This window comes from Schistocerca serialis, chromosome 2 (assembly GCF_023864345.2).
Source record: "Schistocerca serialis cubense isolate TAMUIC-IGC-003099 chromosome 2, iqSchSeri2.2, whole genome shotgun sequence".
Classification (NCBI taxonomy): Eukaryota; Metazoa; Arthropoda; class Insecta; order Orthoptera; family Acrididae; genus Schistocerca; species Schistocerca serialis.
In genome coordinates this window covers 473,427,928-473,448,946 of record NC_064639.1, presented here as the reverse complement: position 1 = coordinate 473,448,946, position 21,019 = coordinate 473,427,928, and the positions used below count along the sequence as shown (strand labels likewise).

At 45.4% G+C, this 21,019-nt stretch overlaps 1 protein-coding gene and 1 long non-coding RNA gene across 2 annotated transcripts in view; one reads left to right on the top strand and one right to left on the bottom strand.

Moving 5' to 3' along the window:
• The window catches only part of LOC126457385 (invertebrate-type lysozyme 2-like), a 61,717-nt gene that overhangs the window by 32,333 nt on the left and 8,365 nt on the right, over nucleotides 1-21,019 (top strand). The window contains exon 3 of the mRNA XM_050093646.1: nucleotides 11,273-11,346. Within this exon, the coding sequence (XP_049949603.1) occupies nucleotides 11,273-11,346 (74 nt within the window). The remainder of the gene's footprint in view (nucleotides 1-11,272; nucleotides 11,347-21,019) is intronic.
• LOC126457387 (uncharacterized) overlaps nucleotides 8,741-21,019 on the bottom strand; it is a 189,622-nt gene continuing 177,343 nt past the window's right edge. Inside the window, exon 3 of the long non-coding RNA XR_007585463.1 lies at nucleotides 8,741-8,893. This is a non-coding gene — a long non-coding RNA (uncharacterized LOC126457387). The remainder of the gene's footprint in view (nucleotides 8,894-21,019) is intronic.

Genomic DNA, 21,019 nt, shown 5'->3' with positions numbered 1-21,019 from the left:
GCCCGTAGCTCAGTTGCACATCAATACGGAAAGGTATTGTGATACCAAATCCAAAACGTAGCAAATTAAGAAATAATGTTTTAAAAGTATCAACAAGAATCTGCTCAAAGGCCTTCCCACAAACAAGCTGGAATGAGACAAAACAAGTTAGGCTAGGTCACTGTAACTGTAGTAGTCGGAGTCGGACGCGATAAAGAAACATTGCCCGACGGGCCGAGAGCGTCGACGGCGAGTTACCGAAAACCACGGGAAGACAGCAGTCGTGACGGACGAAAACGAAGACAACACGACAGACAAGTATAGAGAGTAAATCAAATCGAGAGCCTGCATGTAATAATGTCAGAAACCAAACAACGCTGAGTACAGTGAACAATACGAGACCGCAGTCGGGACACGACTAATATCTGTTTTTTTTTTCTTTTTTTGTGTCCTAGGTGGGGGTCAGGGCCACCATTGGATCTCGGTCTTACTGTCTTGATATAAGTGTAAAATTTTTCTATCCTACAATGATATCATTCCAATGACATCATTTGAGTGAACGTTGGTGTGGCATTGGGACTTGAAGTCGTGTACCACGCTCTGATAGTGGAAGTTCTAGGTGGCAAGTAATAGGGAACACAACTACATAGGTATTGATATTGGTGGTCGCATTATGGACGTCACATATCGAGTGGTCGTATCAAGCCTGACACTTTATTAGTGGGCGTAACAGGGCTGTCGTTAGCCATGGTTTGAATCTGATTTCTCGAGTATGATAAGAGGGATAGGGTGGTGGTGCCAATGCCGGGAAGTCGTGGTGCCAGTGTGGTGTAAGCCAGTGACCGTGTCACGCGAGGCATCCACTCTGAGGCCAGGGCCCTTGCGCTGCGAGCTTAATAGCGTGGCCACTGGCGCCGATAGGCTGGCGCAAAGGGCGTAGCTCGCGCACATAGTTGAGGCAGCGCAGCAGCGCTCGCAAATATTAGGAGCGCAGCCTAGCGACCGTCGTCTAGGTCCATGCACTATAGCGGACTTTCGAATTCGTCGAACCGGGAAACCTGAATAATAATAATATTGCGCTTGCAGCCGCCAGTCTGTGAATGGAGAGCAATAAGGCTCACAGTTTCAAAATACAACTAGCATGCAAATGAACAAAGTCACCGTGGCACGCTACGGAATCCACAACAAGTATCAAGGACTGTTAACTGAACACTCCAAGCCCTGAAAGCTCCGTTGAGCAGTCTTCTGTAGGTGTGTACAGCGCTAGTTGCAGTCCACGCAGTCCTCCCAGGGAGCAGTAAAACACTGTGTGGGCCAATCTTCGTGTGTCTGGCGCCGCTCTCTCGGTGTCGACAGCCGCCGAGTGCCACTCTGCAGGCCCTCATCTCCAGACTAGGCTGTGCTACAGCTGCCCAATAAACTCCAATACATACTTCTCAGAAACAAACAACGTTAAACGGGCGGTCTCCATGCGCTTGGCGCAGCACTCCATGTGACAGTAGCTAGCTGCAAGCTCTCCAACCTTCGGCCTTTGTCCTGCTCGTAGCAATCCTCCAGGAACAGCCCGGCGGGGAACCTGAACGAGCTCGAGCCAGCTTGCCACTGGAGCATTCACGCTGCTATCCCTGTGTTTGCTGGCCAGCAGCCGCCCATCTTCTTCCAAGGAGTTGATTTCAAACTCTAATCCGTCCGCTGCCCGACACAAGGCTCCTTAACGCTGTCCCCGTTGCCCGCTCGACAACGCCGGTAATGCTTTGTTCGACAGCTTTGATGCTCTGCGCGCCCTCTACCGCCGTGGGAGGCTACGACGCCAACTGCTGAGTGGTGCGCGACTGCAAATGCGTCGCATAATCGCAGAAGAAGATAAAACACTCAAAGGCTGTCTTAAAGACATATGATTTCCTCGGTAACTATTTAAGGCATGAAACTTCACGACAGAATAAATCTGTGTGCCGAACCGCGACACGAACTAGAGATTTTTGCCTTTGGTAGGCATGTGCTCTACCGACTGATCTACCCAGGCTCAGCTCATAACCCGTCCTCACAGCCATAATTCTTCCAGTACCTCGTCTCCTGCCTTCAACCTTCACAGAAGCTCTCCTGCGAAACTTGCAAGACTGCTGGCGGAAGTACAGCTGTGAGGACTGGTCGTGAGTCGTGCTTGTGTAGTTCAGTCAGTAGAGCACTTTCCCGCGAAAGGCAAAGGTCCTGAATTCGATTCTCGTTCTGGCACACAGTTTTAATCTGCCAGGAAGTTTCAGCACACACTCCGCTGCAGAGTGAAAATTTCATTCTGGGAACATCCCCCAAACTACGCAAAACCGTGTCTCTGCAGAATCCTTTCTTCCAGGAATGATAGTCTCGTAAGTTTCACAACCTAGCATCTGTGAAGTTTGGAAGGTAGGAGACGAGGTACTGGTAGAATGGAAATGAGCGTTTGGCGTCATTGGCCGGGAGGCCTCTTGCGGGGCAGGTCCGGCCGCCTTGGTGCAGGTCATATTACATTCGACGCCACATTGGGCGACCTGCGCGCCGGATGGGGATGAAATGATAAACACAACACCCAGTCCTTGAGCGGGAAAAATCTCCGACCCAGCCGGGAATCGAACCCGGGCCCCTAGAACGGCAGTCCGTCACGTTGACCGCTCAGCTATCGCGGCGGACGAGGTACTGGTGGAAGCAAGCCTGTGAGGGTGGGTTGTGAGTTGTATGTGGGTCACTCAGTCGGTTCAACGTCTGCGTCCTAAATGTATGTGCACTGTCTTGCTCCAGTCGACATTGCAAACGACACACCTTCTTTGCTAGCAAGGTAACGCCGCTTTTTAAGGGTCCATGCGATGATCTGGTCCTCGGTGGGTCTTCAAGCCCATGCAAGGACCCCTCAGCTCCACACAAGGACCCACTGATCAACTCCTACGACAATCCCCATGTGCGGCCCCCTGTCAGCTTATTGACACATGAACGAAGATTCACAGCACCCGCGCAGGTTTTCAGGTTTCACATAATATACAGTGCACTCTTCCAGTCACCTTAACCATATCTATCTAACAAGCTCCGTTGATGACGTCACTCGATATGCCAAAGTGTGTTCCCAGGCTTCATCCGAACATGGGGTCTACATCTGCGATGTCGGCGTCGCCCGCCAACGGGTGTGGCAGAGTCGTGGCCTGTGGAAATTAAATGTTGCCCACCTGACTGCCGTTGACTGCTGACAGATAATTAAGGAGGCATGGACCCTATGTCATCGACATCGCCTCACCTACACATCCGCCCTATCCTGGTGGCTAAGCTGTGTGAAACTGGCTCTGCACAAGCCAGTGATAAGGCAACGACGTCAAGGCTTAGCATGTGAGGACATTATTGTCTGTTACACGATTCTACATGATTGCACTTCGATGGCGTTCTCTCCCACCTGTCAGGTGATAGTGCATCAAGCTAAAGCAGGGATCACTCCACTGCTCTGATGATGCTTGAAAGAGACCATTGTTAGGTCCCACATCAGTGACTGTATGCTTCACAAAACGCTGTCGATGTACCTCCTCCTTAAAGAATGGAGGCGGCGTCATCGAGCTCTCATGCGCAACCTTACCCATGCAGAAGGATGACGACATACTGTACAATGTGCCATTGGTCGCACTTTCCATTCCTTTTATCCAGTTACATGCTGCCATCCTGCATAACCCAACCTTAACTGAGGAGTTAGCGGCACTCACCGTAAACACCGTACCAGAGTACGTCGCTTTAGAACTTCAAGGAGACGTGGTCATGGACAAAGTCCTAGATGCTATCAGGGCGGAAGCTGCCAACAAGTCCCCAGGACATGACGGCCTCTCTTAGAAATTTAAAATGTTTTAACTATCTGTTGGTTCCTACTTAGATGTTCATCTATTGTGGTGTCCCCGACAATGACAATCTCAGACACCTTCCTTAATGAGGTCATTATACAAGTCCCTAAGCCGCAAGGGCGATCGAGGATCTGTGATTACCAGCCCATCAATCTACTCAACAGCAACATAAAAGTTTTCACCTGTTTGTTGGCATCATAACCAAACAAGGCAGCACTGTACGTCACGTCCCTGGACCACACTTCGCTGTGTGATGACAATAACATTCATACGGCCCTTTGCCGTTAAAGGGACATGATCGCACTGGCCAGGTGGCGAAATCTACCTGATGTCTTCAGTCAGGCATTGGACCGTGTCGATCACATCCTCCTGATGACAGTCTTCCAGTACATCGGTTTTCTAGCTCATATATTAACAGTGATAATACGCTTCTTGAGCGACGCGACTTCAAGAATATAACGGACGCTTCAACGCGCCTCTAGCATTTGTGCGCTCCGTCCGACAGGGTTTTTCCACGATATGGTATGCTTTGGCATAACTCCTACTCCACGGACTTCGCTAACGCCTGATGGGTCTCATTGCAAGCACACCACTTCTGTTGTACATATTATCTGATGATCTCGTCCTATGCCTACACAGTGAAGATGGTGTTCGTATGGCACTGACGAGGGTGGCGACATATAGTGAGGCGTTGGGCAATTCTCTTAACGTTTCCAAATCGCAGGGTCTGCTCACTGGAGAGGGCCTACCTTAGAGATGTTTCCTCTAAGCGTGTCACCACTGTCCATTGCTTTGACATTGATTTTACGAATAATCTTTATTATTTGGTAATAACAAGCAGTAGACATCTCCTCCAATGATCAGGGATGGCCTAATTGATCACTGAGTTCTATCACTTGACTTTGTACAGCGTGCACGATACATGAATGTCTGCCACGCCTCTCGTTCCGTAGTGTGTTACAAGAGTGCCTGTCCCGAATACCCTCACCCATCATATGTTGATGGCGATGGGATCCTTTGTCTGTACTGGGACGTTATTCAAAGTTAAATAAGGCTCCCTTGGCCTCCCACGGGAGTTGGCTTATTCCATGTGCCGGACACAGTTACGGCACATTTTGTTAGCTCCTAACTGGAAGTCCGGCGCTGTTGCCTGACGAGCCTTACCGGACTACTTTTAGATGAATATGACACATTACAAATGCATTGGCTCCCCAATCCTATCGAACAAAAGTTACCCCAGTCATATGGTTTCGTGTATGGAAAGCGGTGCAAGCATGCCTTCTCGATACGGGCGTCCTATTTGGGGGAAGCAATCAAGGAAATAAAACAAAGGTTCAAGGGCGGAATTAAAATTCGTGATATTAGGATATGAATGACAAGATTGATGACATTGCTATCCACAGTGAAAGAACGGAGGTGAGCACTCCACTGAGTACAGAACATGGAATAGGAGTAAATCGAAGAAAGACAGAAGTAGTGAGAGAAAGAAGAAATAAGAATAGTGAGGAACTTAATATCAGGATTGGTGATAACGAAGTACATGAAAGAATTCCACTGACTAGGTAGCAAAATAACCCATGGCGGATGGAGCAGAAGAACATAAAAAGCAGACAATCACTGGCAAAAAGGACATTCCAGGCCAAGAGAAGTCAACTAGTATCAAAAATATACACAGGCCTCAATTTGAAGAAGAACTTTCTGAGAATGTACGCCTGGTGCACAGGATTTTATAGTAGTGAAACTTGAACTGTGGGAAAACCGGAACAGATGAGAATCGAAGCATTTGAGGTATGGTGCTGCAGACGAGTTTTGAAAGTTAGGTAGACTGATAAGGTAAGGAATTATGAGGTTCTGCGCAGAATCGTAGAGGAAAGAAGTATGTGGAAAACACTGACAAGGAGAAGGAACAAAATGATAAGACATCTCCTAAGACATCAGGGAATGTCTTCCATGGTACTAGAGGGAGCTGTAGAGGGCAGAAATTGTAGAGGAAGACAGAGATTGGAACCCATACAGCAAATAATTGGGGGCGTAGACTGCAAGTGCTACACTGAGATGAAGAAGTTGGCACAGGAGAGGAATTCGTGGCGGGTCGCAAACCAGTCAGTAGACTGATGACTCAAAAAAAGATAACATGAATTTGCTTTAAGTCTTAAAAACACGTAAGACAACCCACTCCGGTTTCGTGAAGTAAAGCTTTACGTTCCAGCAAAATAGTGGTAAATTAATTAAAATTTTAAAGCCCTTACTTAGTTCGCCTGATAAGGCTCATAAATTTCAGTAGATTAAACACACACAGCATTGTAATTTCTGCTCCACTGAGACGTTCCAAACATCAGTTTAACTAGAAGGGCTAGAGATACAGACCATAATTAATACCACATTATATATATAAGGTGAAGACACTAACCAACTTTAATTTAATTTAAATCTGGAAAATATCTCAGTACTTTGAAATCTCTCTTCCATAATTTTCTTGAATGTACTACACCAAGCCCAATCAATTTAACAGATAAGTTTGTCCTTGGAGAATAGCACCAATAACCTAGACTTCGGGCATCGCAGCATCACAAACATCAGTTGCAAATAAAGTAGACCCAAGCTACCCAAAAAAAAAAAAAAAAAACAACTCTAAAGACAATAGCTACAGTTTCTTCCAAGCTGCAAGCGTGATACAGATCAAAACCCAAGAATTCAACTCGTTCATACGTCAAACTATCCTTTCAGCTGTGTGTGGAAAACAGCCACACATAATTGAAACCTGGGTGGTAGGTACTCAGAGAACGCACAGGATAAGATTAGGATTGTGGATGGGGCCGTAAATAGTTACTGTGAGTTCCACAATCAAACACACAACTTTATTTTTCTAAGAACCACTTTTTTACACATTGCTTTAAAAGACCGCAATTAGACAATACGGCTAAAGGCCTAGTTAAAGGAAACAAGGAAACTTGAAATGCTTTCTGGGCTGAAGGCCCAAAACCTCACCAAAAACAAGAACGGCTGAAGGCCTGGCTTAGAAATCAAAAGGAACTAAAAATAGGTCATTTTTTTAAAAAAAAAAACATGCAATTGAAAACAATTAGAGGCTGAAGGCATACACTACACGTCTGAAGGACAACTATAAGTAAAACACATTAATAAACAGCTTTTCTAACCAAGAAAGTTCTTTTTAAACTTACAACAGAACGGTCAATAGCCTAATTAAAGAAATATTAACTTACTACAACGGCTGAAGGCCTGAACAACAAGTCAGACAAACAATTTAAAATAAAGCCCTTCCTTCATATAAAATTTTTCCTTTAAAGAATACACACGGCTGAAGACCTTATTAAAAGGGGTTCACATAAATCCTCGACTGAAGGCCACGCATAACACATCGAACACCTAATGGCTTAGGGCCTGGATTACAAACAATTTCAGATAGAACAAATTTTAAGGAAATTTTTTTAAAAATAAAATCAATGTTCAAAATTTTAATGTAACATGGCTGAAGGCCTTTATGTAAAATTTAAAAGAACTGAATTAATACATGGCCGAAGGCCTCACACAATACTTCAAACTATAATGAAAATCACAATCTAAAACAAACAGAACAAGTGGTGCTCAGAAGTATTCCAAGGATTGATCTGAGAAGGTAGCTCAAACGTAAGGTGAGGTGAGACAGGCAGCCAAGAGTTGAAGTTAAATAATCAGATGGCAACCCAAACTAGGGACAGCTAAGGACCGATCAACAATTTAGCCAATTCCCTTCCGTCCAGCCAACGGCACAACAATGGAAAAAATATCGGCCGAGGACGAGGATACGAACAGCACTATGCCTTCAGAAATTGGCTTCTAAAAACAGCCAAGGGAACAATAAGCACTCTAACCAAAATATGAACCGAACGACTTAAAAGGCTATCAACAACATGCCGTGCCAGACAGCATCAACATGACGAGGAAAGGCACACTACCAGGAAACTATGCTAACGACAAGGGCAGGTAACTTGGGTGTTAACGGCCACAGGGCAGAAAATACGGCTGGTGCACTTCACTGGCAAGTAACAGTCAGTTTAATAATTAATCACAATATAGGAAGACGGCTGCAAGATTTCGCCGACTCCAACACATCATACGTTCCTGCTACCCCGAACGGCCCAGGGAGCAGCAACAGGTTAACTGATCACTCAACTTCAGTGTCCAGATTCGGTGGGCAACGAACTTCGTCGTTCTCACAGCTAGAGCCCCATGATCCGACAGCGCGTGCACACCGCAAGCGGTCCCGGCCTGACCTTGGGCCGCGGAGACTTGCTCACTGCTCCCCCAACCGACTGACTGCCTGCAGCACGCACACAGCATTAAAACAGCTGCTCAGTCAAAACCACACAGACTACACACGGTTCCGCAAAAACACTTCCACAAACAACTCTAACAATACTAAAGCCAGTGAATCTGGAACAACAAGGATGAATCACAAGTCGACACACACAGAGAACCCAGAAGCGGCCGGCGACCAAATACACGCCGTCCGATGAGACGACCAACCGAACGACCAACCAACGTCGTCCCCACTTAAGTCACGTGCGCCGGCAACGGTCGGGCGAGTCATGGCTGTCCGGACCTCACTGCTGCTCCGTCCCAACTGAACTGCCGACACATGACTACCCGGAAATACTAGCGGTCGCTCCAAAGATAGTATGACAGTGCTTTATCGATAAGCGCTGCTGCTGCCACTCACAGGCAGGCAAGGCAGCAACTTAGTGACGCCAGTAAATCGAATAAGAAACGAGACGGGAGTGCCGCTAAGACAAGATGTCAAGCAATAACGTCACGAACACGAGCCGCACAAGGCTCAATCATTCTAAAACACAAACGAGAACAACTTGATTTTAATAAATAGATTAATATTTTTACCCATCTGGTCTTACCCCTTGTACAGTAGTGTTCTGGAGCTGCCCTGGGGCTGAAGCAATACATCCACTGCTTCACGGCTGGTACGTTTCACACGACTACAGGGTCCAAACCCAGCCCACTCCTGCATAGTCTCCCGTGAAGACCAGTGTTACATCGACTCCACGTGTAAATTCCTACAAAAGAAAAAGTCCAGTTAACAATATGCCAATTAAGGGTTCCCCGACTGCTGCGGGGCCAGCTTCTAGGCATAAAAATTTGCCAAGGTGAGAGCAACCCTGGACAACGTCAATTAGGGATGAAATGTGGACAACATCTTTCGTTAACTGGTAATCTCAAGCCGTCCACATGGCACATATTAACCATGGCACATATTAACGCAACTGTCTTAACTAAACCCCTGAACATTAAAGAATAAGGTTCACTCCCTCAGCAGACGCGCATGGCACCAGATAATTCTATCAAATGATCCGACACTTTAACAGTCAAAACCCGCCACTAATTAAACGAGCAGTCTGGCCACCAGAAAATGGAGTTCAAACACCAACTCGGTCAAAGCCGGTCGCGTTGTATCTCTGCCAGATAGCAACATTTCCACCGAGTAGCCCATCAGTCGAGTATACTCTGCTCCCCTCAGGTGTCTCCTTCGCAACTGTCACAGTGATGGCCGTCCACACAATTCTCGATCAGCGCCCTCTCTGCTTCACTCCGAGACCTCCTAGAGAGCCCATCTCAGCGATCTGCACTGCTTAAAAGCCCACCGATGTTGTACCTCTTCAGGACCGAGCGAATACTCTTTGGGCCCATGATACACTCGCAGCAAAATCGATATTGGCGTAACAGTTTTTTTGTTTAGTTGCTTTCGCTTGGCTTTTACAGTTATACCAGATTGTAGATATTAACTCAAATGAAGAGCTTGGTGGAAGAAAGGAAGGTTATTGTTTAGATCAGTAGAGACAGAGAAAAAGCTCGAACTGGGGAAGTGTGGTGAAGGTCGTTTCATATTCAGAGGAACCATTCCGGCTCCGGAGCTAAGCAATTGTTTCTCTTCTTCTAATGCTGTTTCAGTTCTAGTTTAATGTTAAGCAAGTGGTTACTACGCTCTGTACTACTTTTCGTCTTTGTTTTGTTTACCCTCGATCTATTTACTGTGCTAAGCCTACTGTTCTTTCCATTCCACTCGCCTTTCCTGCATCAGCCCAGATATGCTACGTCCTCTGTGAACCTTCCTATCAGTATTTTTTTTCTTTTTTTGCCCTTCCAAAACTGTCTTCACTTCATTCATTTACTTCTTCGATATACAACAGTAGAAAAAAATGGTCAGAAGCTACAGTACTGCCTTCGAGCCTTCTATTCACGGAATAAAAACCCACTCAGGTAGCCTTGCATGTTAACGTGGCTGCTTCTGGAATGGGGAGGTATGCTGGTCCAGATGGAACCCCCCCCCCCTCCACCTCCTCGGCGGATTAACAGACGAGGGGTCGTCGTGCAGGCCATCTTGGGTGTGGTTGTAAGGTGGTTTCCTTCATCTCTTTAGGCGAATACCGGGTTCGATCCGTGTTCTGCGTCAGATACAACTTACACAAACATTTAGAAAACTTTCTCACACTTGTACACAGAACTTACTCTGAACGCAGACAGATTGTGTATACTACTTCTGTCCTGGGGGGTGAATAGGAGACTGATTACCTCAGCTGTTTGGTCTCCTTAAAGACTTACTCAGTTGCAGCAGCAACATTGGATAAAATGTTATCTGAAAGGGGCATATTTCGAAACACAATTGCATTTCTGACCAGAAATTCACAGTCTTTCCCTGCTGCACCGAGAACCTTTTTCCGTTACTACGTAATTAGAGGACGAGCAGTTTTATATTAATCCAGACAGATATCTTTTGATGCTCTTCCACGTCCATGGATGTCTGGCCTTCGAGGGGGAGTGGGGGGAGAGGGTGACGGTACTGTTTAACGAAAATGGCTGAGCACTATGGGACTTAACAGCTGAGGTCATCAGTCCCCTAGAACTTAGAACTACTTAAACCTAACTAACCTAAGGACATCACACACATCCATGCCCGAGGGAGGATTCAAACATGTGACCGTAGCGGTCGCGCGGTTCCAGACTTAAGCGCCTGGAACTGCTCGGCCACACCGGCCGGCCCAAGTGCTAGTGACTCTGTATCACAGGATTCGCTCTGTAATTTTCCCTGCTGTAGTTAAAATATTTATGTAGGACCGAGCTTAATATGGTAACTCATATAATAATATGAGTGAAAGCTGCACTCACCAAAAAAGAAAAAAAACAGTCATCGGTTTTCTTCTTCTTCTTCTTCTTCTTCTTCTTCTTTGCCTTTTTGTTTGTTTTTTGTTTCTTTCGTTTATTGTTTTCCTTTAATACTTCCAAGTCTTCTCACATACTTCAGTGCTATGAATTACAGGTCACTTCCGATTACCTGATAACGAAATCCTCATACTCTGCTCTCTCCGCACTTGTTCGTAAATTTCTTCCTTAAATTTCTGTTTTGTTTGAGATGTCAATTGTAATTTTTGTTTTTACAGCATTTGAAAGATGTGCTGATGATCCATTTTGTTCTGCTCAGGCCGTAGAAGCTTACATGACGAGATACCAAAAGGTAGGTGGTGCCTTAATGTGTAAGATTCGTTAATGTTGATATAATCATAACACGTGCCTAAGTCTTTTGACAGGGTTCAAGTCCCGGTCCATCACACAGTCGTAATCTACCAGGAAGTTTCATATGAGCCCACACGCCGCTGCAAAGGGAAAATTTCGTTTTTGACATTCTTGTTAAAAATTTAAAATAGTGTCGACTAATAAACAGCAGCTTCATGGCTTTTATCTTGTCTGCATGATAGAAAGCAGAATGCATCTATTCCACGTTGATGACACAATGTCAGGCAGTCAAAATCTGAAGCATTCAAACATGTGACCTAGCTCACATGCCTTAGCTTTCAGCCTGTCTGCACATTACCACGACACCACATTGAGTGGGTGGAGGGGCAAGAGGGGGAACTGCGAACGCACGATATTTAGATGGCTACGCAGTCACACTGCATACGATTTTGTTTTGTATTTTGTATTTCTCACCAGCACAGATCACAAGCGGTCTCGGACACAGCTCGAACACAGGCGTAAGACTGGCAGCGTCCTCAAAACGTTAAGAAAACCACTACTGTAATTCTTTCAAGGCCACAACAAATTCTTCAAACTCTCCGTTTTATTTAACGCCAGTTGGTTGGGGAACTGGACTGTGTTTGCCAGAATTTGTTCCTTGTAGAGTACTGTTTCCTTTTTAAATGCATCTCCATCAAATCAGAAATAAGTTGCTTCTCACCCTGCAATATCCTGCTGTGGGCAGCGTGCAGTCAAGTCCACTTAAAATGCGAGGTTTGCAATCCATCCCGGATGTTCTAATTTTCGTTTCAGGACTCCTTTTTCCTTCATAAATTCAACAATAGCGAATTTTTAGCCGAAAAATTGCTCCAGGCATGCCCCTTAACTTCATGACCGTACTTTGCAGCAGTATATAGTCTCCATACTCTCCATTCATTTCCCTCGACAACTGTTGCAACAGACTGGAATAATGCGTGCGAGTTTATAAATTTTACTACTCGTACCACCAATTTCTTCATGTGCTCCATGCTTGCAAATTTAGCACAAAGTGCTTCTTGATGTACAGAACAACGAATCCCATCTGATGATTGTAATCTTTTCAGCATTCATTCTCAACTAAATAGGTCAGGAGCCCACTACACGAAGGAGGCGGCTACACGGGTAGCAGGGGCTATGTAGCGTGCACTGCGCGGTTTTTTAAGGTTAGAGGGGTCTCGGGGACACATAAAAATGGTTTCAGTCTCAAAGCGCACAGGTCGGACACAATAAGGACGTAGATCCAAGAAACATCGATATAACAGTTGCAAATTGTCGTAGTTCCACCGCTAATAGAAAGCACTGCTGCTCAAATAGCTATGGGCACCGAAAGCTGGCTAAAGCCGGACGTAAGTTCAGTCGAAATTTTTCGAAAGACATAATGGTGTTCAGAAAGGGTAGGTTAAATACAGTAGCGAAATTGAAGTACATACTTCTTGTGAGTTATTATGGGTAGAGGTCATTCTTGATAACCGGAATAAGATAATAATTGGATCTTTTTACCGATCTCCTAACTCAGATGATACAATTGCTGAAATATTCAAAGAAAACTTGAGCCTAATTTCAAACATGTACTCGAGTCACACAGTTATTCTTGGTGGTGACTTCAATTTACCCTCGATATGTTCGTGAAAATACATGTTTAAATCCTTAGCCACGCATAAAAATCTTTCCTAAATGTGCTAAACGCATTGTCTGAAAATTATTTTGAGCAATTAGTTCTTGAACCTACTCGAATATTAAACGGTTGCGAAAACAAGTTGAATTCTTAGCAACAAATAATCCTGAGCTAATAACGAGCATCAAACCGATACAGGGATTAGTGAACACAAGCTTTACTAGCGAAACTGAATACTGTAACTTCCGAATCCTCCAAAAATGAACGAAAACTATACCTACAAAAAAAAAAAAAAAAAAAAAAAAAAAAAACAGATAAAAATTAACTTGACGCCTTCCTGACAGACCATTTTCGTTCCCTCCAAATTAACAATGTAAATGTAGACCAGATGTGGCCTGAAATCAAAGAAATAATATCGACAACAATTGAGAGATTTATATCAAATAAATTAATAAACGACGGAGCTGACCCACTTGGTACACAAAACTGGTCAGAACACTGTTGCAGAAACAACTAAAAAAGCATGCCAAATTTTAAAAAAAATGTTCAAATGTATGTGAATCTTATGGGACTTAACTGCAAGGTCATCAGTCCCCAAGCTTACACACTACTTAACTTAAATTATCCTAAGGACAAACACACATACCCATGCCCGAGGGAGGACTCGAACCTCCGCCGGGATCAGCCGCACAGTCCGTGACTGCAGCGCCTGAGACCGCGCGGCTGATCCCGCGCGGCGCCAAATTATAACGAACGCAAATTCCCCAAGATTAGTGATCTTTTGCAGAAGCTGGAAATTTAGCGCGGACTTCAATGCGACAAGGTTCTAATAGTTTCCACAACGAAACTTTGTCTCAAAATCTGGCAACAAATTTAAAGAGATTCTGGTCATATGTAAAATACGCTAGCGGCAAGACACAGTCAATGACTTCTCTGCGCGATAGCAATGGAAATACTACGGATGACAGCGCTGCCAAAGCATGGTTACTAATCACATCTTTCCGAAATTTCTTCGGCAAAGAAGACGAAGTAAATATTCCACAATTCGAATCAGGAACAGCTACCAACATGAGTAACTTAGAGGTAGATATCCCCGAAGTAGTGAAGCAACTTAAATCATTTAACAAAAGTAAGTCTTCCGGTCCAGACGGTATACCAATTATGTTCCTTTCAGAGTATGCTGATGCAATAGCTCCATACTTAACAACCATACCGTACCCAAAGACTGGAAAGTTGATCAGATCACACCAACATTTAAGAAAGGTAGTAGGAGAAGTCCCCTAAATTACAGGCCCATATCATTAGCGTCGATATTCAGCAGGATTTAGGAACATACACTGAACCGCCAAAGGTTATAGTATAGGCAAGCGCATTCAAATACACAGATATGTAAACAGCCAGAATACGGTGCTGCGGTCGGCAACGCCTTTATAATACAACAAGCGCCTGGTGCAGTTATTAGATCGGTTACTGCTGCTACAATGGCAGGTTATCAAGATGTAAGTGAGTTTGAATGTGGTGTTATAGTCGAGGCATAGGCGATGGGACACAGCATCTCCGAGGTAGCGATGAAGTGGGGATTTTCCCGTACAACCATTTCACAAGTGTACCGTGAATATCAGGAATCCGGTAAAACATCAAATTTCCGATATCGCTGCGGCTGGAAAAAGACCCTCCAAGAACTGGACCGACGACGACTGAAGAGAGTCGTTCAACGTGTTAGAAGTGCAACCCTGCCGCAAATTGCTGCAGATTTCATTGCTGGGCCATCAATAAGTGTCAGAGTGCGAACCATTCAACCATACATAATCGATATGGGAGTTCGGAGGCGAAGGCCCACTCTTGTACCCTTGATGACCGCACGACACAAAGCTTTACGGCTCGCCTGGGCCCGTCAACACCGACATTGAACTGTTGATGATTGGAAATATATTGCCTGGACGGACGAGTCTCGTTTCAAATTTTATGTAGCGGATGGACGTGTACGGGTTATGGAGACAACCTCGTGAGTCCGTGGACCCTGCATGTCAGCAGGGGACTGGTAAAGCTGGAAGAGGATCTGTAACGGTGTGGGGCGTGTGCAGTTGGAGTGACATCTAGATACGACTCTGACAGGTGACACGTAGGTAAGCACCCTGTCTGATCACCTACATCCATTCATGTCCACAGTGCATTCCGACGGACTTGGGCAATTCCAGCAGGACACTCTTCTGAGTTTACACACTTCCGCTGGACACCAAACTCCCTAGACATGAACATTATTGAGCTTGTCTGGGATGCCTTGCAACGTGCTGTTCAGAAGAGATCTCGACCGTCTCGTAGTCTTACGGATTTACGGACAGCCATGAAGGATTCATGGTGTCAGTTCCCTCCAGCGCTACTTCGGACAATATTCGAGTCCATGTCACGTCTTGTTGCGGTACTTATGCGTGCTCGCGGGGGCTCTACGCGGTACTAGGCAGATGTAATAGTTTCCTTGGCCCTTCAGTGTATATTGTGTTCGAATATTATGAATTACCTCGAAGAGAACGGTCTATTGAGACCCAGTCGACTCAGTTTTCGAAAACATCGTTCTTGTGAAACACAACTAGCTCTTTACCCCCACGAAGTGTTGAGTGCAATTGACAAGGGATTTGAAATTGATTCCGTATTTCTAGATTTCCAAAAGGCTTTTAACACTGTACCTCACAAGCGGATTATAGTCAAATTGCGTGCTAATGGAACATCGTCTCAATTATGTGACTGGTTTCGTTTCCTGTCAGAGAGATCACAGTTCGTAGTAACTGACCGAAAGACATCGAGTAAGAAATGATTTCTGGTGTTCACAAAGGTAGTGCTGCAGTTCTTCCGCTGTTCCTTATCTATGTAAACGAGACAATCTGAGCACCCTCTTAGGTTGTCTGCAGATGATGCTGTCGTTTATCGTGTAGTGGAGTTATCAGAGGATCAAAACAAATTGCAAAACGATTTAGAAAAGATATCTGTATGGCCCGAAAATTGGCAATTGACGTTGAATAATGAAAAGTCTGAAGTCATCCACATGAGTGCTAAATGGAATCGTTTAAAAGTCGGTTACACGATAAATCAGTCAATTCTAAAGGCCGCAAATTCAACAAAATAGCTAGGAATTACAATTACGAGCAACTTAAACTGGAAAGAACTCTCGGAAAAGCTTGCATGGAAGGCGAGCCAAAGATTGCGTTTTGTTGGGAGAACACATAGAAGATTCAACAGGTCTACGAAAGAGACTGCCTCGGTACGCTTGTCTGTCTTCTTTTGAAGTACTGCTGCGCAATGTGGAATCCTCACCAGACAGGATCAACGAAGCACATCGAGGAAGTTCAAAGAAGAGCAGCACGTTTTGCATTATCGAGAAATAGTTGAGAGAGTGTCATGATACTCAATTTGGGGCGGACATCATTACAACAAAGGCGTTTTTCGTTGCAGCGGGATCTTCTCGTGGAATTTTAATCATCACTTTCTCCTCTGAACGCGAAAATATTTTGTTGACGCTGATCTACGAAAGGAGAAACGATCATCATAACGAAATAAGAGAAATCAGTGCTCGCAATGAAAGATTTAGGTGTTCGTTCGAGACTGGAATAATAGATTATTATTGCCTCTTCCAGACACTTAAGTGTGATTTGCAGAGTATCCATGTAGTTGTATATCTTTTAATTGCTTCTAAATCTCGTTGTAACGTCGTTTCATAGCAAATTTGCAGTACCAGCCGATTGCGCGACTATATAATAGATATTGAAAATTATAACCCTTTTCTTCCGTCATTCCTACTCAGTTTTAAGTGCTTGTGTTGATTGATCGCTGGACCGCAAACAGCCACTTAACCTGTGAACGTCCTTCACACCACTAAGAAGTAGCGAAGGGTAAAAGCGCGGATACCGCCATTTTGCCGAACGGAAAACAGTTGTGCCAACCGAAAATTCCACACCGCAATGCTAATATGAATAGTCGCGCTGTACTGGGTATTTTCGAGAAGGACCGAGCAAAGCCGAGAAGGCCGACCCTCAGCCCGCTTGTCCGGCTCACGTGCATGCTGGCCATGGTCTAGAGCATCTTTCAGAGACCTCTTCAAAAAAGCTTTATTCTGACAACTGATTCACGATACATACTGACTTTTGAATGCGTAGATTAGTCCTTGCAGAAAGTATCGTTAATTTTCAGCCGAAAATATCTCTTCAGTTCTTTGATTGACAAAAGTATAGTTAATAAATAATGTCAAAGGTTCTCGTATATTGCTGCGACATTTGGTAACTTCCTGTGGCAAGAACAACGCAAATTGTGGAACAGGCACACAGAAAGTTCTCATACAAATCAAGCCTTATGGAAACATGGTGATCAGATTCTGCATTCTCTTGTCTCACGATCGAGACTTATCGGTATGTTGCAACCAACGCACTTCATTTAGACAAAGGAGCTCCTTGAAAGCTTTATAATGTCATCATTTCACTTAGGAATTAATTCGGTCATACTACACATGTCGTTTGTGAACCACGGAAAAGTAGCGATAGCTTAATAAATATTGGGTTACATGAAAAATGGTACATAACATTTCGATTCCTTTCAACATTATTCGTAAATAGTTTGATATTTCGTACACGTTGATTAGTCATCATACACTCCTGGAAATGGAAAAAAGAACACATTGACACCGGTGTGTCAGACCCACCATACTTGCTCCGGACACTGCGAGAGGGCTGTACAAGCAATGATCACACGCACGGCACTGCGGACACACCAGGAACCGCGGTGTTGGCCGTCGAATGGCGCTAGCTGCGCAGCATTTGTGCACCGCCGCCATCAGTGTCAGCCAGTTTGCCGTGGCATACGGAGCTCCATCGCAGTCTTTAACACTGGTAGCATGCCGCGACAGCGTGGACGTGAACCGTATGTGCAGTTGACGGACTTTGAGCGAGGGCGTATAGTGGGCATGCGGGAAGCCGGGTGGACGTACCGCCGAATTGCTCAACACGTGGGGCGTGAGGTCTCCACAGTACATCGATGTTGTCGCCAGTGGTCGGCGGAAGGTGCACGTGCCCGTCGACCTGGGACCGGACCGCAGCGACGCACGGATGCACGCCAAGACCGTAGGATCCTACGCAGTGCCGTAGGGGACCGCACCGCCACTTCCCAGCAAATTAGGGCACTGTTGCTCCTGGGGTATCGGCGAGGACCATTCGCAACCGTCTCCATGAAGCTGGGCTACGGTCCCGCACACCGTTAGGCCGTCTTCCGCTCACGCCCCAACATCGTGCAGCCCGCCTCCAGTGGTGTCGCGACAGGCGTGAATGGAGGGACGAATGGAGACGTGTCGTCTTCAGCGATGAGAGTCGCTTCTGCCTTGGTGCCAATGATGGTCGTATGCGTGTTTGGCGCCGTGCAGGTGAGCGCCACAATCAGGACTGCATACGACCGAGGCACACAGGGCCAACACCCGGCATCATGGTGTGGGGAGCGATCTCCTACACTGGCCGTACACCACTGGTGATCGTCGAGGGGACACTGAATAGTGCACGGTACATCCAAACCGTCATCGAACCCATCGTTCTACCATTCCTAGATCGGCAAGGGAACTTGCTGTTCCAACAGGACAATGCACGTCCGCATGTATCCCGTGCCACCCAACGTGCTCTAGAAGGTGTAAGTCAACTACCCTGGCCAGCAAGATCTCCGGATCTGTCCCCCATTGAGCATGTTTGGGACTGGATGAAGCGTCGTCTCACGCAGTCTGCACGTCCAGCACGAACGCTGGTCCAACTGAGGCGCCAGGTGGAAATGGCATGGCAAGCCGTTCCACAGGACTACATCCAGCATCTCTACGATCGTCTCCATGGGAGAATAGCAGCCTGCATTGCTGCAAAACGTGGATATACACTGTACTAGTGCCGACATTGTGCATGCTCTGTTGCCTGTGTCTATGTGCCTGTGGTTCTGTCAGTGTGATCATGTGATGTATCTGACCCCAGGAATGTGTCAATAAAGTTTCCCCTCCCTGGGACAATGAATTCACGGTGTTCTTATTTCTATTTCCAGGAGTGTATATGTACAGCATGGACCGAAATGGGCACACTCGGACCTCCGGCGCGATTCCATGCATACTAAAAGTACAGAAAAGTTTGTAGCAAAATGTTATCCCGTACGTGTCTGAAGACACGCAGTTTGGCGTTACTGTAGTAACAAGTACGATAGGTATCTTCAAAATGGTTCAAATGGCTCTGAGCACTATGGGACTCAACATCTTAGGTCATAAGTCCCCTAGAACTTAGAACTACTTAAACCTAACTAACCTAAGGACGTCACACACACCCATGCCCGAGGCAGGATTCGAACCTGCGACCGTAGCAGTCCCGCGGTTCCGGACTGCAGCGCCAGAACCGCTAGACCACCGCGGCCGGCGATAGGTATCTTCATTCAGTGCTGTGAAGCAGTACTGTATAGTTGGCGCAGTGGCTAGAGATTTGCATTAGAATACTTGAGTTCGAGTGTTCAATTCTGGATCTACATAGGTGTAATTTTTTTACTATTTTTGATATACCCAATAACGCTATAGTATGCACTGCTTATTAAACGATACCAACCCAAAAGCTATAACATTTTTAACATTGAACGTAACAGTTATTGTCAGATTCGTCAGCGATGTTCATGAAAAGTTAAAAATAAATTAACTTTCATAGAACAGAAATAACTACAATACTTATCAATGTGCAGATGTTAAAATTATGTACCACATTCAGTAAGAACAGCCAGCTTCGAAATTTTAAATTTTAAATACACTATCAGTGACAGCATGTACTTTCACAAAGCGCATATAGTCTTCAGAGCAGATGCTCAAAGCGACCTCCTTGTAAATCCAAACATTTCGCAACTCGCTGGACCATGCTTCTCTGAATTCTTTGCAACATAGCTGAATCCACAGTTACAAGAGCACCATATACACTCGCAACCAGATCTTCCACATGCATCGGTGTAGCAGAATAAACGCCTTCGTTCAAGTGTTCCACAGGAAGAAATGCGGAGGACTTAAGTGAGGCGAAAGCGTAGGCCATAAAATAGAACCTCCATTTCCTGGTAATGGCTCTGCTTAGGTGCTATCGCACATTTCTTTCAAAGTGCACCATCGTCACAGTCTAACATAACAGGACATCAGATGAGTGCGAATACTAACGCTTATATTGATCTGTAACATAGTTTTTAAACAGGGAGCGTATGTACGAGGTGCATTCAAGTTCTAAGGCCTCCGATTTTTTTTTCTTCGGTCTGGAAAGAGATAGAAACATGCGCATTGTTTTAAAATGAGGCCGCGTTCATTGTCAATACGTCCCAGAGATGGCAGCACCGTACGGCAGATGGAGTTTTACCGCCAGCGGCGAGAATGAGAACTGTTTTAAATACTTAAAATGGCGACGTTTTCCTTACTTGAACAGCGTGCAATCATTCGTTTTCTGAATTTGCGTGGTGTGAAACCAATTGAAATTCATCGACAGTTGAAGGAGACATGTGGTGATGGAGTTATGGGTGTGTCGAAAGTGCGTTCATGGGTGCAAAAGTTTAATGAAGGCAGAACATCGTGTGACAACAAACCGAAACAACCTCGGGCTCGCACAAGCCGGTCTGACGACATGATCGAGAAAGTTGAGAGAATTGTTTTGGGGGATCGCTGAATGACTGTTGAACAGATCGCCTCCAGAGTTCGCATTCCTGTGGGTTCTGTGCACACAATCCTGCATGACGACCTGAAAATGCGAAAAGTGTCATCCAGGTGGGTGCCACGAATGCTGACGGACGACCACATGGCTGCCCGTGTGGCATGTTGCCAAGCAATGTTGATGCGCAACGACAGCATGAATGGGACTTTCTTTTCGTCGGTTGTGACAATGGATGAGACGTGGATGCCATTTTTCAATCCAGAAACAAAGCGCCAGTCAGCTCAATGGAAGCACACAGATTCACCGCCACCAAAAAAATTTCGGGTAACCGCCAGTGCTGAAAAAATGATGGTGTC